We start from the raw sequence: 27,162 nt of genomic DNA on the forward strand, positions 1-27,162 counted from the left end.
GCTGGCTATACCTGCATTATTACATAATGGAAGTAGTGTCATTGTTAACTCTTTATTGACGCAAGACATTTCATACATCTCCACAGATGCGGGTATCCACTTGAATCAAGTCGCTGGTCTTGGTATCTCAACACAAAGGGCGACGTTCATTACCTGGAACAAGTAAGCTGTTAAGCATTTGGGCTGGTTGTCTTGAAGGGCTATAATAAAGAGAGCCTTTTCCTACATTTTGGGACACTAAGCCCCCAGCATGTCTATATGCAGCTGAGGTTTAATGTCCCAAAACTGTTTATTATGTTGCATGTGTCTAGCTTCTGTATTTGTTTCACAAATACATGTGTTTCACAGTAACACTGCTTCATCAGGCATCTGATGAAGCAGTCTTACTGTGAAACTCATTGCATCATGGGTGAATAAACATATCCCTTTCCTTTGCCGTGTGTCCAGCGCCCTATTACTCCCGTCATAGGTTTGGGGGAAGTATCTATACCATTTAATAAATAAAACGGAGCAGTAATACCACACACAAACTGAGTACAAGAGTGGTGCTGTCTCTGGGAGGGTCTTGCATTCCGCGCTTGAGGAGCACTGATGTAGAAGGTACAGTCACAGCTGAGACCAGAATATCTTACAACTGAAGTTTTATTCTGTTCTCATCACTTTGTGTCTCTGGACTGGCATCCAAGTTGGTCGCTGGCAGCGTGTATGGTTTTCAGTGTTGGCTCTTCACTTTTCTATGATGTAAATCATCAGTGTAGATATGTTATCCATGATCTAATGGACTTGTTCCTTTTTTTTTTTCCTAACTTAACATCTCATTGTGTCTCCAGAAAGACTGGCGAGCCTTTTCATAACTTTATCAGCTGGCAAGACCTGCGGGCAGCGGATCTGGTCAGTTCTTGGAACAGCTCCTTACTATTAAAGGTAATACAGCCTTGTGCTCATAGAGAACTATATGTGCTGCCAGGAAATGAAGGTGATAAGAGATTACACTATACTAATGTATATAATGTCAGTGTTGGGTATTATGACCTCTGAAGTCTAGAGTTCTCTACCAGCTCCTGGCATCTATATACAATTGTTTATTTACCCCTCCGCTCATGACAGAACCCCTGAAGAGGACCTCCCACCTCAGGACAGGAAACCTGAGGATATACATATAGGACACCCCTCAGTTCAGGTCTCCTGTCCTCTGGTAGGATTCCCTGGATAAACGTACAAATCTTGGCTTTTAGTTCTTTTTCTCAATTACAAACTGGCAGAAGACTCTTTAGTAAAGAGATTCATCACGTGCGCTGAAAGGTTAGATCCACATACAAAGAGAACAGTTCCTCCCTGGGATCTAAATTTAGTCTTAGAAGCTCTCTCAGGTCCACCCTTTGAACTGTTAGATGCTCTGCCTATTAAAATTCTTATGTTTAAAGGGGTATTCTGGGTTTATACATCTTATCTAGAGATGAGCGAACTTACAGTAAATTCGATTCGTCACGAACTTCTCGGCTCGGCAGTTGATGACTTTTCCTGCATAAATGAGTTCAGCTTTCAGGTGCTCCTGTGGGCTGGAAAAGGTGGATACAGTCCTAGGAGACTCTTTCCTAGGAATGTATCCACCTTTTCCAGCCCACCGGAGCACCTGAAGGCAGAACTAATTTATGCAGGATAAGTCATCAACTGCCAAGCCGAGAAGTTCGTGACGAATCGAATTAACTGTAAGTTCGCTCATCTCGAATCTTATCCCCTATCCAAAGGATCCACCGCTGTATGATCCTCCGCGCTCTCGGTGCAGCCCCTGGCATTCTGTGTCAGGCGCTGCTTCCAAGACTGGGACAGAAGGGTGGGGGAGCTCCAATCTTTTCCAGCCTTCCCTCCCTACACTAAAATTCTGGACAATAGGATCATAATATTAACTTTACTCTCTTTCCTGCCAAAGTTAGTGTCTGAATTTCATAAGGATCAGGAAATATTACCATTCTTTTGCTCTGATCCAAAAAATATAATAAAGAACAAGCCTTTAAATAACTTGCAATATACAGTGGTCCCTCAAGTTACAATATTAATTGGTTCCAGGACGACCATTGTATGTTGAAACCATTGTATGTTGAGACCAGAACTCTATGGAAACCTGGTAATTGGTTCTGAAGGCACCAAAATGTCATCCAAAAAATAGGAAAAAGTGAGGATTTAAGAAAATAAGTAGATAACTAATATAGATAAAGAAAATCCTTATATATAAAAGTAAGAAAGATCTGCTGGGAGCTGTAATCACTGTCTGTCAGTGTTTCCCAAGCATGGAGCCTCCAGCTGTTGCAAAACTACAACTCCCAGCATGCCCGGACAGCCAAAGACTGTCCGGGCATGCTGGGAGTTGTGGCTTTGCAACAGCTGGGGGCACCCTGCTTTGGAAACACTGGTCTATGTAGAGGACAGGAGCTTCAGTACTGTAACATGGAGTCACCCTCACCTGGTGTCCAAAGGAGCAGGTAACCCTGGTAGAGGTAAAGTGTACAGAACATGTAATACCTTGCTGTACTGTAGGGGGCGCTACCAGACATCAGTCAGTGCATACGCTTCAGTAATACAGGGGTTTTACCAGTGAATGCCCATTCTGATTGGTCGGTTCTTCCAGCCATTGACACGTTTCACAGATCTGGACTGTCTGTAGCATTGTATGTTGTCTGGTTTCAACTTCCAATGGTCCAGAAAAGACCATTGTATGTTGATACTATTGTATGTTGAGGCCATTGTAAGTTGAGGGATCACTGTATAAGCTATTATTTGTGCACTATATCAGATGTGCAATAGATTTTGTGCAATACTTGATACTGCCTGGAACCTTACTGAGCATGTTTCAATATAAATGCCATTACTTGTGCAATATACTAGATGTGCAATACGTGACACTGCCTGGCACCTTATTAAGTATATTTAAGATGTGTAATTCCCTCTGGTCAGTATTTGATCGTGTTGTAAAGACATCAGTACAAGGGCATAAGTGCAATCTTGTGGTATACAGCTCCGTTCTGATACCATTGGGAGCACCTCTAACATCTCTCCTGAGGAGGCCAAAGACATAGTTGGTAGAAACGCGTCGAGAGATCATTGACCTGAGAGATTAGCGGTCACTAGGTAGCTCATGATTGTGGTGGCTGCCGGTGTATAGTCTTTGTTCCTAATCTGTTTTTATGCATTATATCTGGGCACAATTAGTTGGATGTTTGTCTGTGGAGCAATTTTTATATTAAACGACACGCACATAATTTTTGCTTTGGGTAGAATTTTAATAAGATTTAATAAAAAGCATGCTTTAATGGCACTTCTTTCTCTTGGTTTATGGTATATATGCCGAGATATTTTTTGGAAAAGGAAGAGGATAGGCCGTACAACTATCCTGATCTTTGTTCTTGAACTATCTGGACACTACTAAAGACTTTTGTCTGTCAGAAAATGTTCAGGTCCAAACAAAGGTAGATCTTCCTCAAAACAGTCCATTAGTAAATGGATCAAAGCTTTATCTCCATGACCTATATTTGTAATAATCAGACCCCTCCTGTATATTTTTCTGCTCATTTAACTAAAGTCATTGCAAAATCTTGGGCAGAGAAGGCAGAAGCTTCTCTTGAGCAAATTTGTAAGGCCACCACATGGTCTTCTTGCCATACCTTTTATAATACATACCTTAATGCATTATAGATTGCAATAAAATCCCACCTCAGAGTTTTCTTTTGGCCGCAAAGTACTGCAGGATATTGTCCCTCCCTAAAACTTACTACTAGCCTAGTCTCCAGGGGTGCTGTCATGAGTAGAGGGGTAAAGAGGGATTGCTTATACACACTGTTACTGCTGTTACTGCTAAAGCTTCTCCTTTTATATAAACTTTCTTCACAAGAAATATTTTCTTCATAATACAACAAAGCAAGAAAAAAGCAGTGAATAATCACCCAGTTGGATGCAGATAGTCCGCAAGATGAGGATTGGAGAAATAGCCGATTTCTTAAGACTTCATAGTGCAGCTCCACTGCTCAGCTTCTCTGGCCGTCTCCATTCACACGAACGACAGGTGAGAATAATTGCAACGTTTCAGAGGCCATATCTTCTCCTGAGGCCTGACAAAGGAGGCGTAGCCTCTGAAACGTTGCAATTATTCTCACCTGTCGTTCGTGTGAATGGAGACGGCCAGAGAAGCTGAGCAGTGGAGCTGCACTATGAAGTCTTAACCCCTTAAGGACGCAGTACGTAAATGTACGTCCTGGTGAGGTGGTACTTAACGCACCAGGACGTACATTTACGTCCTAAGCATAACCGCGGGCATCGGAGCGATGCCCGTGTCATGCGCGGCTGATCCCGGCTGCTGATCGCAGCCAGGGACCCGCCGGCAATGGCCGACGCCCGCGATCTCGCGGGCGTCCACCATTAACCCCTCAGGTGCCGGGATCAATACAGATCCCGGCATCTGCGGCAGTTCGCGATTAAAATGAACGATCGGATCGCCCGCAGCGCTGCTGCGGGGATCCGATCATTCATAACGCCGCACGAAGGTCCCCTCACCTTCCTCCGTGCGGCTCCCGGCGTCTCCTGCTCTGGTCTGTGATCGAGCAGACCAGAGCAGGAGATGACCGATAATACTGATCTGTTCTATGTCCTATACATAGAACAGATCAGTTTTAGCAATCATGGTATTGCTATGAATAGTCCCCTATGGGGACTATTCAAGTGTAAAAAAAAATTTAAAAAAATGTAAAAGTAAAAGTGAAAAATCCCCTCCCCCAATAAAAAAGTAAAACGTCCGTTTTTTCCTATTTTACCCCCAAAAAGCGTAAAAAACATTTTTTATAGACATATTTGGTATCGCCGCGTGCGTAAATGTCCGAACTATTAAAATAAAATGTTAATGATCCCGTACGGTGAACGAGAAAAAATTTAAAAAGTCCAAAATTCCTACTTTTTTAATACATTTTATTAAAAAAAAAATTATAAAAAATGTATTAAGTTTTTTATATACAAATGTGGTATCAAAAAAAAGTACAGATCATGGCGCAAAAAATGAGCCCCCATACCGCCGCTTATACGGAAAAATAAAAAAGTTATAGGTCATCAAAATAAAGGGATTATAAACGTACTAATTTGGTTAAAAAGTTTGTGATTTTTTTAAGCGCAACAATAATATAAAAGTATATAATAATGGGTATCATTTTAATCGTATTGACCCTCAGAATAAAGAACACACGTCATTTTTACCATAAATTGTACGGCGTGAAAACAAAACCTTCCAAAATTAGCAAAATTGCGTTTTTCGTTTTAATTTCCCCACAAAAATAGTGTTTTTTGGTTGCGCCATACATTTTATGATATAATGAGTGATGTCATTACAAGGGACAACTGGTCGCGCAAAAAACAAGCCCTCATACTAGTCTGTGGATGAAAATATAAAAGAGTTATGATTTTTAGAAGGCGAGGAGGAAAAAATGAAAACGTAAAAATTAAATTGTCTGAGTCCTTAAGGCCAAAATGGGCTGAGTCCTTAAGGGGTTAAAGGGGTACTCCGGTGAAAACCTTTTTTCTTTTAAATCAACTGGTGGCAGAAAGTTAAACATATTTGTAAATTACTTCTATTAAAAAATCTTAATCTTTCCAGTACTTATTAGCTGCTGAATGCTACAGAGGAAATTCCTTTCTTTTTGGAACACTGATGACATCACGAGCACAGTGCTCTCTGCTGACATCTCTGTCCATTTTAGAAACCATGCATAGCAGATGTATGCTAAGGGCAGCATGGTGGCTCAGTGGTTAGCACTGCTGCCTTGCATTGCTGGGGACTTGGGTTCAAATCCCACTAAGGACAACAATAAATAAAGCATTATTATTATAATAATGTCAGCAGAGAGAACTGTGCTCGTGATATCATCAGAGAGCATTCCAAAAAGAAAAGAATTTCCTCTGTAGTGTTCAGCAGCTAATACGTACAGGAAGGATTAGGATTTTTTAATAGAAGTAATTTACAAATATGTTTAATTTCTGCCACCAGTTGATTTAAAAGAAAAAAGGTTTTCACCGGAGTACCACTTTAAGAAATCGGCTATTTCTCCAATCCTCATCTTGCGGACTATCTGCATCCACCTGGCTGATTATTCACTGCTTTTTTCTTGCTTTGTTGTATTAGGAAGAAAATATTTCTTGTGAAGAAAGTTTATATAAAAGGAGAAGCTTTAGCAGTAACAGTGTGTATGAGCCTTTTTTCATATGACGGTTATTGAACCTCACCATGACAAGAGTCTTTAGTACTTAGTACTTTTACGACTTGCTGCAAATAGAACACAGAGCCAGATACCGGCTTCTGGCACATCTCCAGAAGCTTCTAGAACTACTTTTATAACCAAGCTTTGGTGGACTATGGCATCTGATTAGGACCAGTACCTTGTTGAAAGGTCCAATGAGTAGGGGCAGCTTCCTAGCAGGGAGCACAGGAAAGAGCGCTGAGCCACATTCTCAGTCTAGATGAATGCAATCCAATAGAGGGTTATCCAGCTCCACAAAATCCTATTTAAAACTTGAATGCTATAAGGAAACTTCCTATTCTTTTCTGTCTGACCACAGTGCTCTCTGCTGACACCTCTGTCTATGTCAAGAACTGTCCAGAGCAGGAGCAAATCCCCATAGCGAACCTTTCCTGCTCTGGACAGTTCCTGACATGGACAGAGGTGTCAGCAGAGAGCACTGTGGTTAGACTGAAAAGAAATTCAAAAAGAAAAGCATATAAGAGCTGATAAATACTGGGAGGACTAAGATTTTTTTATATATATATATATATATGTGTGTAATTTACAAATCTGTAAAACTTTTTGGCACCATTTGACAAAAAAATAAAAAATAAATTCTTTCCACCAGAGTACCCCTTTAAGACCCTTCATCTACCAGTGTTTTTCCTATCCCTGGTAAGGACTGCCATGAGAGTAAGGGAGAACCTGTTACGATGGATCCTTAGGAAGAATATTACCAAAGCAGCAAGGGCGTAAACAAGGCTTGTCACATTCCCATGTTGGTGGCCTCTGGTCATCCTGCTGTATCTCTGTTCTCCTGCACTGTTCTTGTGAGGAGTAATGTGCAGCATCCCAGCGTAACTACCACAGTCTCTTGGTGGTGGAGCATGGCCTCTTGGTTTACATGGGCACTCCCGATACTCCGGCCCCGTGGTCGCCACCCGGCTGTTGGTGAGCTGGCACTGTGGGTTGCAGCTCAAACAGGTGGGTGGCGAATACAAGATTGCGAAGTATACAGATGGTGTACATACAGTGACGAGAAAGAAATGATCGGTACATTACTGCATATACAATCAAGTTAAGCATTCCGATCGTGCTACATATAAGTGTCATTCTATGTCATTCTATGTACAGACATATAATAATATGTCCAGGTAGTGGGCGGGGAGACGGTGTCACTCACCAGGCAGTCAACATGGTAAATTGCGGTGGCCGATGTATACTTCCGGATCTCGGATCACAAGCCGGAAGTGGCGTCATAGACGCCGTCATGTGTTCTGTAACTAGGAGACCAGGGACGCTGTTCCTCACAAATGCTCAGATGTCCGACTGAGGCTCAGTATGTCATATTGGAATAAGGAATCCTTCACAGGTTCAGTACAGCAATCTCCTAGCAGGTTTAACAGCACCATGCGGAGTGGGAGCGCAGTGTACACACCGGGCATCCAGGCCACATATGTTAGGACAGTTATCACCAACCAAATGAATGGCCAGCTTAGCTATCCACAGTGCAAGCCCGCATTTGCAACCCAGTGGTGAGAGCCATGGAGTCAGGAATGTGACAGGAACAGTTCTTGCGTGATGGTCTTCAGTTATTATTGTTGTTATATACAATAAAGAAAATTACACGTCTCAAAATTATATATATATATATATATATATATATATATATATATATATATAATTTTTTTTTTTTTTCCCATTCAGATGTTGTGATTAAACAGTGGGAGGAGACTGAGGAGAAGCTTTATGTTCTCTCTAAAATTAAGAAAAGGTTTCTGTTTAATGAACATAATACTTAAATTTGGCAAAAGGTGTGGTAAATTGCTAAAGTATCTAAGAAAACTATTTGATTATGCCTGGCAGCTCAGGAACCTGATGGACAGAAAAGCAGAGGGTCCTCACCGGCCCTTCTTGTCTCCAACGTGTTATTGGGGTCAGAAGAGGACAATTTTAAGCAGACTAATTTTAGTACAAAAAGTTGTATATTTTTATTTCTAAGTAGAAAAATCAAAACAAAACCTTTCAATCGTAGGGACCTACAGAATAAAGATAACGTCATTTTTACTGAAAAGTGCACTTCATAGAAACGGAAGCCCCCAAAAGTTTCACAATGGGGTGTTTTTTCAGTTGTTTTCCACAAATATAAATTTTTTAGTTTTACCGTAGATTTGGTGGTAACATGAGTGATGTCATTACAAAGAATGGATCTGTAGGTGGAACATTGAAAACGTTATGGCTTTTAGAAGGCGAGGGAAAAGACAAAAGTGCAAAAATATAAAGCCTGATGTCATCAAGGGGCTAATATACATTTGGGGGCTGAATATTTTGATTTGGACTGTAGCTGGGCGTACATGGTACAGTCTGCAGATATCCAGACTTCATAGTTCAGTGTTCCTTGGCATGTGGCAGATCTATTTAATGTCCTTTCTGTTGGCTGAGGGACAGGTTATTTAGGTGGGATTCCCATAATCTCTAGGGTGTATCTATATTTATATGCTTATGTCTTTGATCTGTGGGGGTTGACCTCTGGGACCTTGTCTGATTCTTCCACTGGTGCACTAAACCACTTGACTGTGTAAGGAAGTGTGGGATGGTCCTATTCACCCAGATAGACCTTGGCCACAGTTCTCTGCACAGCTTTGTAGGGGATGAATCTCTAAACAAGTGGTCCTCCCCAGATGTTGCAAATGTATGTCCTTCAGCTTACAATAACCTCACACTCTTCTCTTTATTTTTGTTTTTAAGTCAATTCATGGTTCCTGTAAATTCCTCCATTTCTTCACTCGAAGAAAACGTTTCTTAGCAGCAAGCCTGATCAATTTTACCACTCAGCACGTGTCCCTACGGCTGGTTTGGGTCTTACAAAACATTCCTGAGGTAAAGATAAGATAGAAAAGAATGTTTAGAATAATCTGCTATATCCTCTGCTGAGGAACTGCAAATAACCGAAACCTCCTGAAGGCCCAGAAATCCTAGCCTCACACTTGGTATCAGAGCAACCACACTATATGTACCTGCAGTTGTTTATTTAAATAATCGTTCTCAACGATTTTGGCAACCATACACTGAGGACAAGCAGGGCTCTGTACACTGAGGACAAGCAGGGCTCTGTACACTGAGGACAAGCGGGGCTCTGTGCACTGAGGACAAGCGGGGCTCTGTGCACTGAGGACAAGCGGGGCTCTGTGCACTGAGGACAAGCGGGGCTCTGTGCACTGAGGACAAGCGGGGCTCTGTGCACTGAGGACAAGCGGGGCTCTGTGCACTGAGGACAAGCGGGGCTCTGTGCACTGAGGACAAGCGGGGCTCTGTGCACTGAGGACAAGCGGGGCTCTGTGCACTGAGGACAAGCGGGGCTCTGTGCACTGAGGACAAGCGGGGCTCTGTGCACTGAGGACAAGCGGGGCTCTGTGCACTGAGGACAAGCGGGGCTCTGTGCACTGAGGACAAGCGGGGCTCTGGGCACTGAGGACAAGCGGGGCTCTGGGCACTGAGGACAAGCGGGGCTCTGGGCACTGAGGACAAGCGGGGCTCTGGGCACTGAGGACAAGCGGGGCTCTGGGCACTGAGGACAAGCGGGGCTCTGGGCACTGAGGACAAGCGGGGCTCTGGGCACTGAGGACAAGCGGGGCTCTGGGCACTGAGGTCAAGCGGGGCTCTGGGCACTGAGGTCAAGCGGGGCTCTGGGCACTGAAGTTTTGTGACATGCTCCGGGCTTACACAGTGGACTTGTCAAACTGCCTGCTGTGTAAGCCAGGAGCATACAGAGACACACAGGCAATAGCTGCAGGTAAACATACTTTTTGCATAGCATTTTTTTTTCCATTAAAACACTACAAAACAGTTTTTTGTCTTTTTTTTTCTCTCATTGATGAAGTTTTTGTGATGCTTTTTTTTTTCATAAAACTGCATTTTTTTTGTTTTTTCAGTTTCATTTCTTTTTTCAAGTCATGTGATACCTTTGATTATGTGACTCAAATATTTATTTCAAAGAATAAGAGAAAAATGGCCTACATGTGTTTACCTATGCATTTTTTAAAAACCTATGAAGTTTTGGTATACATGCCACATGTCAGCAAATCATCATTATGTGAATGCAGCTTTAACGCCTATTTGGCTTTTTTTTTTTTTTTTTTTTTTAAACATAAAGCAGTGATTGAAAATATCCCACAGGTGAAAACGGATATTTCAGGATTTTTTTTCCCACATTTTTTTTCTACAGGAAAGATCATAAATATGTCATTGCTAGTTGTTCCAAAGCAGGCAACGTAGGTTTGTTGTCTGCAGCTTTCCATTACAGCCAAAGACTGTCCGAGCATTCTGGGAGTTATAGTTTTGCAACAACTGGAGGCACCGTGGTTGGGAAACACTGCATTTGAGAGAAGTTTACTGCATATTGACCTATTGCAAAGCTTCATGAGAACTTTATTAATAATCTATGCAATGAGCTCCCCCTAGTGGTGGATGCTTTAATGTCAAGTCTAATGGGTGAATTCACTGCAAAAATGCAACAAGACGGCTAGTATTTCCATATTGGTGTGCCTCCTGCTGCAACAAAACTACAACATCAAGTATGTCCGAATAGCCTCCGGGCATGCTGGCAGTTGTAGTTATACAAAAGTAGGGAGGCACCCTGTTTGGTAAAAGCTGATCTAGACTATACTGTGATCTTAGTAACTTTACTAATGCACTAACTGGGATTATCTTGACTTGTGTCTCATTTCAACCTAGGTACGCCAAGCAGCAGAAGAGGGCAATTGTTGTTTTGGTACCATTGACACTTGGCTGCTCTATAAACTCACAAATGGTAAGTAATGCCCATTTCTAAAATATGCATGACTATCTCTTTGCAATAGGAATTGTGTTGTTGACTTGATGACATGAAATTTAAGAATTAGATTTTGGTCAAAACATTTGGTTAAAGAAATCTAACAAACATTCCATATGTGTGTGTGTGTGTGTGTGTGTGTGTATGTGTGTGTGTGTGTGTGTGTGTGTGTGTGTGTATATATATATATATATATATATATATATATATATAATGTAAAAAAGACATATACTGTACTGACCCATATCTTCTGTTGTCTGGACAGTGAGTACTTTTACCATGAAGAGGAGATGATCCAGCGTGGGTCAATAGAAATCCAGACTTTATTAGAACTCACAGTAAAAGCAGTAAAAGCAACCAGCAGATCAGACGCGTTTCAGGCGCATGCGTCAGTGATGTCATCCATCTGCACAGGTGTCAGTTAAATACCGACCAGGTAGTGGGTGGAGAGTTAACCACCAATTAAACTACACTTGGACCGCTGACAACGGTGCAGAGGAGGATACTAATACAAAACATGGACAAAATGTTAGTAAAAGTACAAGAAGCTAAAAACAATACACTAATATGCAATTTTGCACAAATGGCTTGTACAACACAGGAAAATAACATGGTGATATGAAAGAAACATATAAAATGTACACCAGTTATAATCCGCTGTGAAAGTGGGACAAACGTGTGTGTGTGACTGCGGCGCTAATAATGGAACAGCAATTCTCTCTTTAAATTCAGACCCTTCGGTGCACTGGTGCCCAAAGTGAATTGCCAGAATGCCTCACGTTCCAACAATTTTCGCCGCACACAACCACCACGGGGTCCTATGTGAACACGTTCTATAGCATAAATTTGAAAATAGTTAATGTGGCCACCATGTACAGTTTTAAAATGTAAAGATGCTGCCGATCGGTTTCTTACGGCATTACTGGTTATGTCATTGAGATGTTCCAGCGCTCTGACCCTAAGTTTCCTGGAAGTGAAATAGAGGCTACCCTAAACGTACTTTATCCAGAGCTAAAACTATTGTTGCTAAAAAGGACCGTTCTCGTCTAATTTCTCCACCTATTAACTGTTCACAACACAGTCGCTCTAATTTTCAGAACAAACCGGTCATAGCACTCACTTATTCTCCTCAATTTACACAGGTCAAGAACATTATCAATAGACATCTCCATTTCCTGAGACAGGATGAAACTGTAGCAAAAATATTATCTAAAGGTTGTCACATAGTCCCAAAAAAGGCAAAAACCCTGGGAGATATTCTTTCCCCTAGCTTGGTATTGTCCAACACAGTTAATAGAAATAACTGGTTGAGTAATAGAGGATTTTTTAAATGTGGCGGTAGGATTTGTAGAACTTGTAATTATGCTAAATTATGCACACAATTTTCCAATGCAGAGCAAACCAAAAATTATCAGATAAAAGATTATATTAACTGTAACCACCATAATGTAGTCTATGTCATTGAGTGTTCGCAGTGCCAACTTAAATACGTAGGCTCCACTTCCAGGAAACTTAGGGTCAGAGCGCTGGAACATCTCAATGACATAACCAGCAATGCCGTAAGAAAACGATCGGCAGCATCTTTACATTTTAAAACTGTACATGGTGGCCACATTAACTATTTTCAAATTTATGCTATAGAACGTGTTCACATAGGACCCCGTGGTGGTTGTGTGCGGCGAAAATTGTTGGAACGTGAGGCATTCTGGCAATTCACTTTGGGCACCAGTGCACCGAAGGGTCTGAATTTAAAGAGAGAATTGCTGTTCCATTATTAGCGCCGCAGTCACACACACACGTTTGTTCCCCTTTCACAGCGGATTATAACTGGTGTACATTTTATATGTTTCTTTCATATCACCATGTTATTTTCCTGTGTTGTACAAGCCATTTGTGCAAAATTGCATATTAGTGTATTGTTTTTAGCTTCTTGTACTTTTACTAACATTTTGTCCATGTTTTGTATTAGTATCCTCCTCTGCACCGTTGTCAGCGGTCCAAGTGTAGTTTAATTGGTGGTTAACTCTCCACCCACTACCTGGTCGGTATTTAACTGACACCTGTGCAGATGGATGACATCACTGACGAAGGGCGCATGCGCCTGAAACGCGTCTGATCTGCTGGTTGCTTTTACTGCTTTTACTGTGAGTTCTAATAAAGTCTGGATTTCTATTGACCCACGCTGGATCATCTCCTCTTCTTGTTTGAATCCATGTGCACCGGGCTGGGTGCGGATCCGTGTCGGGGGCGCATTGGTGGAGCGAGCTGGATTTTTCTGAACTATACTTGCCAAGTACTTTTACCATAACTTGTCAAATCACAGAACATTAACATTATCTATAAAATATGACATTGCCTTGGGAGATTTAAGGAATATATAAGTGGTTTCTAAGCCCAATACTAAGTAAAGAAAACCCCATCAAGGGTGACATTGTTTGTGTTTCTGGATTCTATGCTGTGTATATGCCAGGGTTTCACAACCAGGGGGCCTCCAGCTGTTGCTAAACTACAACTCACAGCATGTCCGGACAGCCAAAGGCATCTCAAATGCAAACCATGTTTGACATGTACAGGCAGTTTTAGGCCCTGACCCATCAGGCACTTAGCTTAAAGAAAAAAAAAAACAGGAAGAAAACCGCAGCATCACCATGTCCTAAGATAAACATACGATTCTAAAAGGTTTTTATTCTTCACTAAGGCTAGGTTTCTCCCACTATTTAAAAAAATAAATAAAAAGTTACTTATACTCTGCCCTGTCATTTTGTGCAGTTTTTGTGGCATTTATTTATTTATTTTTTAAATAGTGGGGGAAATTTATCATTTCTGTCCTCCCTGAGCTCGCCTATCAAGGGGGATAGATAAATGTGGCACACATAAGCAATAAACAGTAAATCACAGAACACCAGTTTGTAGGATTCCTCCTCTCCCTTGTGCCTTTTTTAAAAGTGCCCTCCAAAGGCAGTTTTGTAAGCAAAGCAAAGTTTTTCTTATGTATGACACATTTATTATACTATCACAGGGGGTTGATAAATTTGGCTTACATAAGCAAAAAACAATAAATCACTTTTTAATACCATTTTTATTTAGCACGCTTAAGCAAAAACCAATAAATGACTTCAGAACGCCACTTTGTAGCTTAGAAAAAAGTGATATATATGTGTTTATTAAATTTTTTTTACTTCCCCCCCCCCCCCCCCCCTTAAATGTACCAACTCGTGGTGTTTTTTTTTTTTTTTCTCTTCTCATTTCAGATCCCGGTATCCTGCAGATTACTTAAGATTCAGAGGAGTACGATGACCAGTGTTTTTTAGTTTTAATGTTAATAAAATGGTTAACGAGGGCTTGTGGGGGAGTGTTTTTTTGGGAAATAAATCATTTTTAAACGTGTTGTTTTAAAAAATAAAATATTTACTTGAAAGGCTTAGTAGTGGAAGCTGTCTTATAGACTGAGTCCATTACTAAGCCGGGCTTAACGTTTGCCACAAAAACAGCTATCACTAACCCCCAATTATTACCCTGGTATCCACTGCCACAGGGATGCTGGGAGGAGCCGGTACCAACAGGCCCAGAGTGTCAAAAATGGCGCTCCTGGGCCTAGGCGGTAACAGGCAGGCATTACTAAAGCTGGGGGGGTGGGGTAACTATGGTCCTCGCCCACTCTGGTAACGTCAGGCTGTTGCTGCTTGGTTGATATTTAACTGAGAATAAAAATATGGGGTAACTCTTCTTTTTTTTTTTCTCTTCTTTTCTTTTTCCATAAATAATTAAATATTTAAAAAAAAGACACAGCCTGACGTTACCATTGTTACTGGCCCTCCCCAGCCTAAATAATGCCAGCCTGTTACCGCCTAGGCCCAGGAGCGCCATTTATGATGCTCCGGGCCTGTTGGTACCGGCTCTTCCTGGCACGCCTGTCGTGGTGGGTACCGGGGTAATAATTGGGGGTTAGCGCTAGCTGATTTTGGGGCTAACGCTAAGCCTAGGATTAGTAATAGACCCCGTCTATAAGACAGCTTCCACTACTAAGCCTGTAAAGTAAATTAAAAAAACACAACATGTTTAAAAAAGATTTTATTCCCCAAAAAAACTCTCCCCCACAAGCCCTCATTAACATTTTAATAAAATTAAGCAAAGAAAAAAATAAACGCCGGTCATCGATACACTCCACCGAATCCGAAGTAGTCCACAGGATACTGAAATGAGAAAAAAAAGAAAAATAGGTTAATGCATTTATTGTCACCTGCCCGCGCATCTCCCATGCCGCACGAGCACAACTCCCAGCATGCCCTTACAGTAAGGACATGCTGGGAGTTGTACTCATGTGGTGCGGGAGATGTGCAGGCAAGTGACAAGCTTGTCACCTACCCTCCGCTGCATGACTACAACTCCCAGCATGCCCTTGCAGTAAGGACATGCAGGGAGTTGTAGTTGTGCAAGCCAGGGAAGCAGGTGGTAATGCGCTCCGCTCCCTGGCCGGCGGTGATCAGAAAGTCACTGTAATTTCAATTTGAAATGACAGTAAACTCAGTGGAGCTAAAGAAAGGGAGCCTGGCCTAACATAACACTGCAGCCGCCCGGAAATCCCGCAGCTGGGTCAGGAGATGTGCAGCGTGTACCGCAGCGCTGAGGGATAGAGGGACGGCTCCTTCACATCTCCCAGCCTGTCTGCAGGAGTCCCAGGCGGCTGCAGAGTGATGCCAGCCCGGGCTCCTTTGTACAGTTGTAATATATTTTCCGCTGGAGTTGTGATCGCGGCTGCCAGCGGGAAATATGACAATTTGCTCTCCGTAGCGTTTTTTTGTAAGCCAGCTCCGGGCTGGCTTACATTTACGCTGTTTTAAAAGGGTGCAACTTTTAGTGTGACTTTCGCACATGATAAATCCCTGACCACTGCAAAGTGGACAATAAAATTTACTTTCGTAGGCTCTTTTGTAGCTTTTTGCTTACAGCCAAAAGTCTCACAAAAATTTGCTTAGGTGCTAATGCGACTTTTGTAAGCAAAAAAGAGCTCTAAATCCCTTGATAAATGTCCCCCATTTACTATTTTATACCTATGTGCGACTTTTGCACTTCATAAATTCGCAACCATAAGAACTGAAAGTTGCTTAGTTAAGGCTGTTTACAACTTTAGGCATACCCACAAGTCACCAAATAAAGGGCTTAGGCGTGACATTTTGGTGCACCCAGTGTAAGCAAAAAAGGTCTAAATATGATAATTCTACCCCAGTGTGTGTTAGTCTTGGCGTCCTTTTTTTGTTTGGTGGTTTTCCCCTTTGGTTTTAACCTGACAAGTCATTTGATTACCTCATCATGTGACTCAAGGATTTCTATGGAAGAAATAGAGAAAAGAATGCCAATGCTAAACCCATATTGCATTTTTATGGCATTTTGTTTCCTCCCATAGCCTTCTATGTATATTGAACAACGTGCCATTATAAAGAACATGGTATGTTGGGTGATTCCAAAACTGAAAATCTGTCAAAATACTTTTATGAGAAAAAATTGTCTGCAATAGAAATTAAATGCTATTGTGTAGGTACCTCCCAAAATAAAGGCATCCTTAAAGTTATCCCACAAAGCTGTAAGGGTCAAATGCCATGTTGGTATCCATGCGGATGTCAGAGAAAGTTTGGTTTTATTTTTATTTTTGTTTTTCAGGCTCTGTACATGCTACCGACTACTCAAATGCAAGTGGCACTGGAATATTTGACCCTTACTTGGTAAGTGGCCACCAAACACAGATAAGAGTGAACATCACAGTTTTTATGCAAAAAAAATAAAGATGTACATACCTTCCTTCGCTCCTCCGGTCTCCGCCGCGATCCTCTTCCTGTTTGCCAGTGGTCGGCGATTCATACTGCACTCATGGCCAATCACCAGCTGCAACGAAGTCCCGACTTGGCCGGTGTGAGGTAGAATTTTCAAACCCATGCAGAAGTCGGACATTACTAATAGCCACAATGGAGGAGATTAAAGTGGATGTGACTATCCTCAGGCACAGCATGCAATCCTCCAGGGAGTGTCTTACTGAGGCTGAAGACCGGATCTTTCATTTTTTTTATTTTATTTTTTAATTCCGATGAATTTTATTATATCAATTACACATATAAATACACATACATAATCCTCAAACAGTACGAAGACTCGATCTTTACAGCAGAGTACAATCTGGCTCTCCTACCTAATGCCATTACCTTCTTGCAAACCCAGTTGGAGCAGATTAAGCAGAAGAATGATTACCTTGTGAATCGGCTATGCCCAAATAATCTCAGATTCATTGGCTTACCGGAGAATGCTGGGGGACAAAACCCTGAATTCTTTATATGAGACCTGGCCAAATGAATGGTTTCCTTGTGTACTCTTCTTTATGGCCTTTGCAGTTGAGAGAGCCCATAGGATCCCTGGGTGGCCCCCACCACCTGGGGCCCTACTACAGCCCTGGCTAGGATGTAAAACTGCAGTGACCATGACCTCATACTTTGCTTAGTGTGCTGCATTCTGGAGGTTACCTATAATAATCCCAAGGTTTCCATATTTCTGGACTTTCCTTCAGATTGGCAATGGCGCAGGGCCACGTTTTCTGACCATTCCACTTTCTTCTATACCCCTCAGGAGGATGACAACTGGCTGAATCACTGTGCTGATTTCAGCCTTTTCTTTCTACTACTTACCTCTCACTGTCCTAACGTGGGGTATTGTCAGCCACCCCCCTCAAACCATGTTACTAGTCACCTCCTGGCACAAAGAGAAGCTAAACTTTACAGCAGAAGCTCAGAAGTTTAAGACCGCAAGACTGCACTCACAACTTTAATAAATAAGCAAATTAAAAAACTTTTAGTAGAAAAAACAGCTTGCCCCATTCAACTTCAATCACCTGTGCACAGGTCATGCCGAAACCACCTCCAGTACGAATAATAGAAGAAAGATTTCCAGCACATGGATATGGAGCAAACAGTGTCTTATTCAGGATCAATATTACATGAAGAATGCAAACAGGAACAGTAAAAATGTCTGACGGATTTTATGCTAATAGCACTTAATCATAGACCTGTCGTTCTATGATTAAACGCTGTAAGCATGAATATGCGCCTGGCATTTTTACTGTTCCTGTTTACATTCTTTATGCAATATTGATTCTGAATAAAACCAAGACACTTTTCTACATATCCATGTACTGAACAGCCTTTCTTCTACAAATCCAAAAACAATCCTTAAATTGGTACCGTCAGATACAAAAACTTTATATGTCGTTTATCTTGGCAAAACATTAACCTTTCGAATATATTTTATAAGGAAATTTTATTTCCTTTTTATAGAAATCACGGCTTATAAAATCATGGCTTTGTCCAAGCTGAAGCACAGGCATGGACAAAGTCCAGTAGATGAGGGTGGGCTAGCAAACCTCTGTCTAATAGGACAGGAGAGAGCACAGAGGAGTCCTATCAGACAGGAGAGAGCACAGAGGAATCCTATCAGACAGGAGAGAACACAGAGGAGTACTATCAGACAGGAGAGAGAGCACAGAGGAGTTCTATCAGACAGGAGGGAGCACAGATGAGTGCTATCAGACAGGGGAGACCACAGAGGAGAATTATCACAGGAGAGAGCACAGAGGAGTACTATCAGACAGGAGAGAGCACAGAGGAGCGCTATCAGACAGGAGAGAGTACAGAGGAGTACTAGCCCACCCTCAATTACTGGACTTTATCCATGCCTCTGCTTCAGCTCAAACAAAGCCATCATTTTACAAGCCATGATTTCTATAAAAAGGAAATTAAATGTAACCTTTTCTGCTGATTGACAGACCCTTTTTTAAAGGGGTACTCCAGTGGAAACATTTTTGTTTCAAAGCAACTGGGGCCAGAAAGTTTTATGTCCGACCACAGTGCACTCTGCTGACACCTCTGTCCATGTCAGGAACTGTCCAGAGCAGGATAGGTTTTCTATGGGGATTTTCTCCTGCTCTGGACAGGTCCGGACAGGGAAAGAGGTGTCAGCAGAGAGCACTGTGGTCAGACAGAAAAGAAATTCTAAAAGAAAAGAACTTCCTGTGGAGCATACAGCAGCTGATAAGTACTGGAAGGATTAATATTTTTAAATAGAAGTAATTTACAAATCTGTTTTAACTTTCTGGCATCAGTTGATTTAAAAAAATAAAAAGAAAAAAGTTTTTAACTGGAGTACTCCTTTTAAACCAGGTATGTTCACTTCTGAGCCTATATTCCAGCTACGTGCTCCAGAGTACTTTGCCCTGCAGAATGTGATCTTTTCCACCATCTGCAGGAATCCTCCTGGACACAGCCATAATTCTTTGGATGTATAAGCTGATTCTGTATTATTTCACGTACATGATCCGTGACCTGTGTTTCTCTTCTAGATGAGCTGGAGCTCCTTCCTCTGCACACTCATGTCCATCCCCCTGTCTATCTTTCCTCCCGTGGAGGATACCAGGTAGGGCTATTGAGGTTTCTTTTTGGTCTGTCATCCTGTTACACGTGGCCTGAGATTTTGTTTTCTCACCTGTTGTTAGTCACAACTTTGGAGAAGTGGATCCAAGCATTTTTGGAGTTGGGATTCCTATTCTGTCATTGGTGAGTGAACCCGAACATGTTCTAGGACAGTGGTCTTCAACCTGCGGACCTCCAGATGTTGCAAAACTACAACTCCCAGCATGCCCGGACAGCCAACGGCTGTCCGGGCATGCTGGGAGTTGTAGTTTTGCAACATCTGGAGGTCCGCAGGTTGAAGACCACTGTTCTAGGAGATAAAGCCAAAATCATGTGGATAACAACAACTAATGTCTACTACAACTTACCATATTTCTAATTTTGTATTTTCACAGGTCGCAGACCAACAGGCTGGAATGTTTGGCCAGTGCTGTTTTGATGTGGGGGATGTAAAGTTGACAATGGGAACGGGAACATTTTTGACAATCAATACTGGGAATAATCTGCACACTTCTATAGAGGGTACGGGAATGTCTACAATCTACCATAACAAATATATAGTGTTCATACGGGAACCTAATTGTATATTTCTATCTAAGGCCTATACCCACTAGTGGGTTGGAAGATCGGCAATGAGCTGGTGTGTGTAGCAGAGGGTAATGCCTCCGATACAGGGACAGCTATCAAGTGGGCACAAGAGCTGAGTAAGTGCTAAGTAAGTCTTCAGAATAGTTATAAACCCAAATGCTTAACATGTGGGTTGCTGTGATGAATTTGAGCCATTGTTGCATGAACTCGAGAGCAGTGTTTCTCAACCAGTGTGCCTCCAGCTGTTGCAAAACTACAACTCCCAGCATGCTCGGACAGCTGTTGGCTGTCAGGGCATGCAGGAAATTGTATTTTTACAACAGCTGGAGGCAAATTGGTTGGGAAACACTGCTGTAGATGGTGTTGGATACATACCAAAATGCAGTGTTAAAGGGGTACTCCGGTGAAAACCTTTTTTCTTTTAAATCAACTGGTGCCAGAAAGTTAAAAATATTTGTAAATTACTTCTATTAAAAAATCTTAATCCTTACAGTACTTATTAGCTGCTGAATGTTACAGAGGAAATTCTTTTCTTTTTGGAACACTGATGACATCACGAGCACAGTGCTCTCTGCTGACATCTCTGTCCATTTTAGCAACCGTACATAGCAGATGTATGCTAAGGGCAGCATGGTGGCTCAGTGGTTAGCACTGCTGCCTTGCAGTGCTGGGGCCTTGGGTTCAAATCCCACTAAGGACAACAATAAATAAAGAGTTATTATTATTATAAGGACGTCAGCAAAGAGCACTGTGCTCGTGATGTCATCAGAGAGAATTCTAAAAAGAAAAGAATTTCCTCTGTAGTATCCAGCAGCTAATAAGTACAGGAAGCATTAAGATTTTTTAATAGAAGTAATTTACAAATCTGTTTAACTTTCTGGCACCAGTGGATTTAAAAGAAAAAAGGTTTTCACCGGAGTACCCCTTTAATTCACAATAAGCTATGGAAACGTGATTTGCTGTATCTCCCTGATGGAGGAGGGGATCCGTTGAGTAAAATTTTCCATTCCTAAGATCTTTTCACAGATTTTCCGGACACTGAATTAATGGCCAAAAATGTCCCGGACAGTGATGGGATTTACTTTGTACCGTCTTTTACAGGCCTGCAGGTAAGTTCAGGCAATGGAAGTAGGCACTGCTCAGACGATGAGGCTTCTGGCAAGATTTAGGTGCAGATTCTGCATCTAAATTCTGTCCAAATCTAGGAACATTCTGCCTGCAGTGTTTGGGGTGTTGTAGTAATACACCCAGGAAAATATCCACATGCAGTAATGAGCATGCTGCATACATTTTTCTACAGCAGTGGTCTTCAAACTGGGGACCTCCTGATGTTGCAAAAATGCAACTCGCAGCATGTTGGCTGTCTGGGCATGCTGGAAGTTGTAGTTTTGCAACATGTGGAGGTCCCCAGTTTGAAGACCATTGGCCTATGGCACACAGCACAAAGCTTCAGATTAGCCCTGTTGAACACAACGGGACCAAGAAGTCTGCAGCTAGAACAAGAATTTTTGCTGTGATTTATCTTTTAAAATAAATAAATAAATGAATAATGAAAATAATAAAAATTACCATGTGAGCCTGGCCTAAAGGTATCAGTGGTCGGGCCACCTTTTAAAGAGAAACTGACAGCTACTTCACCTGCACTAAATCCAATATACTGGGTTATAGTGCGGGTGAATAGCTGTAAGAAGTGTTACATTTATGTTTGGTATCTCCTGCATTCTGCTCATTAGTAGGTCTGTTGCCATTGTGCTCCAGCACACAAAAGAGGCAGGGAGCCAGCTTGCCCAGCTCCCCTGCCTCATCATTATTCCGCCCCCAGCCTGCCCCCTTCCATGACATAAGAGCTGGGGGAGGGGCCCTCTGCTCCTTGCTACACCAGACTTTTTATTTTTTTATTTTTTTTAATTATCCAAAGAGCTGAGCTGGTCAAGTGTCACAGGCAGGCATGTCTCCTTGCTCCCTCTCATGACCCAGCTCATCTTTGCCTGACATGCCAAGGGGCTCAGAGGTGGAGACAAGCAAGAAGTAGTGCCAGGCTGTTGACAAGAACACTTGGCTTGACACTTGGCTAAGAAATAAAGTGGAGATTTTATAGATTTAGGAACCACATCGGCTCCAGGAAAGGTATAGTTTGCTTTTATACCATAACAGCGATCCAGTGGTGTCTGCAGCTCTTGGCAGCAAATGCAGCTGATGGGTTCCCTTTAATAGTGGGACAACCCCTGTAAAGTAGTCCGTTTGTACAAGAAAATATAGAGGCTACATCATTTTTTATAGTTAAGCTAAAGTCTTGAAGTCAGGCTGACATTTGGTGCTTCCATAAGTGTGAAGAGCTTCAAGGCAAACTTGTAATAACACCGGTCACAAGTCTTTTGTCCATGATGCTATGCATTGCAGCTCTGTGTACATCATATGTGGGCATCTGTATTATATGCATATACATCTCTAGAGACAGAGATAATGCATATAGAGTGTGTATTGTCTGCTTGTAACGTGTCTGTTTTCTCCCTCCCTGCTGCCGGTGCATGTATGTAAGTGTCTCTCTCTTTCTATATTATGAAAGGCAGTGGCAGGGAGCATGTTCTTTTTGCTAAATGATATATCTTTGTATTTAGGCTCCAGTGAATGATCCCTACGCATGTGCCTCCTTCATGGGACTGAAGCCTTCCACCACAAAGTGCCATCTCGTACGAGCCATTCTGGAGTCAGTGGCTTTTAGGTACAGATACTTTATTTATACTTAATACATTAAGTAGTAGAAAAATGTGTGACTCTTTTAAAAGAACTTTTAATATGTTGCCTGTGTTTAATTCTGCTCCATGTCAGGAAAAATAAAGCTCATTGACTCCAATTGGCTTTTACCCACGGATTCCACCAGAAGAATGAACATGTTTAAAGGGGTTATCCAGGAAAAAACTATTATTTTTATATATATATATCAACTGGCTCCAGAAATTAAATAGATTTGTAAATTACTTCTATTAAAAAAATCTTAATCCTTTCAGTACTTATGAGCTGCTGAAGTTGAGTTGTTGTTATTTGTCTAAGTGCTCTCTGATGACACGTGTCTCGGGAACCGCCCAGTTTAGAAGCAAATCCCCATAGCAAACCTCTTCTACTATGTGCAGTTCCCGAGACAAGCAGAGATGTCAGCAGAGAGCACTGTTGCCAGACAGAAAACAACAACTCAACTTCAGCAGCTGATAATTATTGAAAGGATTAAGATTTTTTAATAGAAGTAATTGACAAATCGGTTTAACTTTCTGGAGCCAGTTGATATAAAAAAAAATAAAAAATAAAAGTTTTTCCTGGAATACCCATTTAATCTTCTGGCAGAATACGATTCGAGGACAGCATTTTGTCAGCAGAAGTTCATCAGTGTGAACAGTTCGGCAGATAGAACTTTCATTCAAGCTCCTAGTCATAGGTGCAATGGTTATGACAATTCTTCCTTCTGTACGGCATATTTTCTTATGTGTATATTGAGTAGTGTTACCGTATTTTTCGTCCTATAGGACGCATCGGCGTTTAAGACGCACCCAATTTATAGGTGCAAAATCTAAAAAAATAAAGATTTTGAACCCAATAGTGGTCTTCAACCTGCGGACCTCCAGATGTTGCAAAACTACAACTCCCAGCATGCCCGGACAGCCGTTGGCTGTCCGGGCATGCTGGGAGTTGTAGTTTTGCACTATCTGGAGGTCCCCAGATTGAAGACCACTGCATAGGAGGTAATACTCACGTGTCCCCGCCGCTCCGGACCCGTCACCGCTGCCCTGGATGTCGCTCCATCGCTGTCGCCGTCGCTCCAGAACGTCTCTGCTGCCGGCCGGGTATCCTCGCTCTCCATCGCCGCCATCACGTCGTTACGCACGCCGACGCACGTACGCAACGACGTGTTGACGAGGAAGGAGAGCGCCGGCCATACAGGGGATCCCTGAACGGAGAAGACACCGAGGAGGCAGGTAAGGTCCCTCCCGGTGTCCTGTAAGCACTAACCCGGCTATTCAGTCGGGCTGTTCGGGACCGCCGCGGTGAAATCGCGGCGGTTCCGAACAGCCCAACTGAACAGCCGGGTTAGTGTCACTTTCCCTTCAGGCGCGGCGGTCAGCTTTGAACGTTGCGTCTGAAGGTTAATACAGGTCATTACCGCGATCTGTGTCCCGGCCGTTGATAGCCGCGGGTCCCGGCCGTTGATGGCCGCAGGGACCGCCGCGATAGAGGTGTATTCGCCGTATAAGACTTTTTTCCCCCCAGTTTTGGGGAAGAAAAAGTGCGTCTTATACGGCGAAAAATACGTTATTTCTCTGCTTATCCATTCAGTATTCTACAAATTATATTTTTTCTGTTTTCTAAGGAATAGGCAGCTCTATGACACGATGCAGAGAGAAACCTCTATTAAAATCTCAAAAATAAGGTATGTATTTGACCTGTATATAAATACACCTTGATTTTTGTTTCCATTGTTGTGATGGGATGTTCTGATCTGAACATTGCAGGGCTGACGGAGGAGTTAGTAACAACAGTTTCGTGATGCAGATGACAGCAGATTTGTTTGGCCAAACCATTGATAAACCAAAACACACAGACATGTCCTCCCTGGGAGCTGCTTTTCTAGCTGGTTTAGCTGTAGGTGAGTCCTTGTGTATAGGGAAATGCTTGTAATATTTAAAAAAATAAATAAATAAATCACCAAATGTTGTGGTTCATGGCTTGGGGTAAGCCATGTGCATCAGGGGTTAACAAAATAACACAAAATGTCTGACCAAACCATGTGGTCAGTGAATATAATATTACAAATCCCAGGTACATTAGACACTTTAAGCAGAATTAGTGCTGCCTAAATGTATTCATAAGCCCCCAAAGCCAACCTATTACCGTATTTTTCGTCATATAAGACGCTCCGACATATAAGCGTATAGGATAAAAATCTAGAAAATAAAGATTCTGAACCAAATACAATGTAAAGTATAGGACAGTGATCTTCAACCTGTGGACCTTCAGATGTTGCAAAACTACAACTCCCAGCATGCCCGGACAGCCAACGGCTGTCCGGGCATGCTGGGAGTTGTAGTTTTGCAACATCTGGAGGTCCGCAGGTTGAAGACCACTGGTGTAGGAGGTTATACTCACGTGTCCCTGCCGCTCCGGATCAGTCGCTGCCCTGGATGTCTCCCTCAATCGCTGTCGCTGCGTCCCCGGGGTGTCCCCGTCGCTCCGGAACGTCTCTGCTGCCCGGTATCCTCGCTCTCCGTCGCCGCCATGATGTCGCTACGCACGCCGCTCCTATTGGATGGCGGGACGGCGTGCGCGACTACGTGATGGCGATGGAGAGCGCCGGCCATGCAGGGGATCCCGGCAGGGAGCAGACACCGAGGAGGCAGGTAAGGTCCCTCCCAGTGTCCTGTAAGCTGTTCGGGACGCCGCGATTTCACCGCGGCGGTCCCGAACAGCCCGACTGAACAGCCGGGTTAGTGTTATTTTCGCTTCAGACGTGGCGGTCAGCTTTGATCGCCGTGTCTGAAGGGTTAATACAGGGCATCACCACGATCGGTGATGTCCTGTATTAGCCTCGGGTCCCGGCCGTTGATGGCCGCAGGGACCGCCGTGATAGGTGTGTGTGTATTCGCCTTATAAGACGCACCAACTTCCCCCCCCAGTTTTGGGGAAGAAAAAGTGCGTCTTATATGGTGAAAAATACGGTAATATGAGGAATTCTGGCAGAGTTATATCCTAACAGTTAACAAACAATATTGACAATCACTCAGAATGCAGCAAAAGATAATAAGTTTAATAATATAATAAACATATTCTAGTTAATCACTTGTAATCCTAACTAGACAATTATCTATGCAGTACTAAGTACAGATCACATGATGTCCATAAAGGCAGATCAAGGCTATTAGAGATGAGCGAACTTACAGTAAATTCGATTCGTCACGAACTTCTCGGCTCGGCAGTTGATGACTTTTCCTGCATAAATTAGTTCAGCTTTCAGGTGCTTCGGTGGCTGGAAAAGGTGGATACAGTCCTAGGAAAGAGTCTCCTAGGACTGTATCCACCTTTTCCAGCCCACGGGAGCACCTGAAAGCTGAACTCATTTATGCAGGATAAGACATCAACTGCCGAGCCGAGAAGTTCGTGACGAATCGAATTTACTGTAAGTTCGCTCATCTCTAAAGGCTATCAAAGAATAAAATGCACAGAAATGATAGTGTTATACTTAGCATCCCATGATCTTAGATGAAAAATGTAGATGGAAGTTTCAGCTGTTCTGGTGGATGGATCGGCCTTTGGTGACCCATGAGGACCTGTAACCTGGAGGCCTACATCTTGGAAAATGTTCCAGCCACAGCCAGAGGTGGGAAAGGAAAGAGACCCCCAACAATGCTCAACAACGTTTTTTATCTAAAAGAAGCCCCTCTCAGATTCTACACCCTCCAGGTTATTCCCCAGGGCTCAAGTCCTGCAGGAACGCATGGGAACGGAGTTCATGCACTTTTTCCACAGCAGGAGCACTGTTCCCATTAGCAGGAGTCCTGTAGGACCAGCCCTTGTGTGGAAATCTTAGGTGAGTTCCCACACTTTTTTTTCCAGGACTTGACCCCTGTTATTCCCTATCCATACAACACCTCCTAGAAGCAGTCAGGCAGGTCTATAACAAAAGACAGGAGGTTACGTTGATATGAATCCTTCCTGTGTTGAAAAGGTGGCATAAAAACACAAATATATCAAATAAAATGTATGTCCTATTCATATCCATAACACCATATGGGAGAACTATGTAGATATTCACATTAAATGGAAACTCTGGTAGAAAACAAATGTTTTCAAATCACTGGGTTCCAGAAGGTTCTACAGATCTGTAAATTATTTCTATTTAAAAATCTTAATCCTTCCAGTACTTATCAGCCGCTGTATGCTTTAGAGGAAATTGCGCAGTTCTTTCCAGTCTGACCACAGTGCTCTCTGCTGACACCTCTGTCCATGTCAGGAACTGTCAAGAGTAGAAACAAGTTCCCATAGAAAACCTCTCCTG

General features: G+C 42.5%; 1 protein-coding gene across 2 annotated transcripts in view; it reads left to right on the forward strand.

Annotated features, from left to right (window-relative positions):
- The window catches only part of GK5 (glycerol kinase 5), a 55,539-nt gene that overhangs the window by 20,311 nt on the left and 8,066 nt on the right, over positions 1-27,162 (forward strand). For both annotated transcript variants that reach the window (XM_056564458.1, XM_056564459.1), the window contains 13 exons: positions 87-162; positions 831-924; positions 9,003-9,134; positions 10,989-11,064; positions 16,744-16,805; positions 19,463-19,536; positions 19,616-19,676; positions 19,928-20,054; positions 20,132-20,236; positions 21,135-21,229; positions 22,739-22,842; positions 24,481-24,540; positions 24,623-24,756. In XM_056564458.1, coding sequence (XP_056420433.1) covers positions 87-162; positions 831-924; positions 9,003-9,134; positions 10,989-11,064; positions 16,744-16,805; positions 19,463-19,536; positions 19,616-19,676; positions 19,928-20,054; positions 20,132-20,236; positions 21,135-21,229; positions 22,739-22,842; positions 24,481-24,540; positions 24,623-24,756 — 1,200 coding nt within the window. The remainder of the gene's footprint in view (positions 1-86; positions 163-830; positions 925-9,002; positions 9,135-10,988; positions 11,065-16,743; positions 16,806-19,462; positions 19,537-19,615; positions 19,677-19,927; positions 20,055-20,131; positions 20,237-21,134; positions 21,230-22,738; positions 22,843-24,480; positions 24,541-24,622; positions 24,757-27,162) is intronic.

Source organism: Hyla sarda, chromosome 3 (assembly GCF_029499605.1).
Source record: "Hyla sarda isolate aHylSar1 chromosome 3, aHylSar1.hap1, whole genome shotgun sequence".
Classification (NCBI taxonomy): domain Eukaryota; kingdom Metazoa; phylum Chordata; class Amphibia; order Anura; family Hylidae; genus Hyla; species Hyla sarda.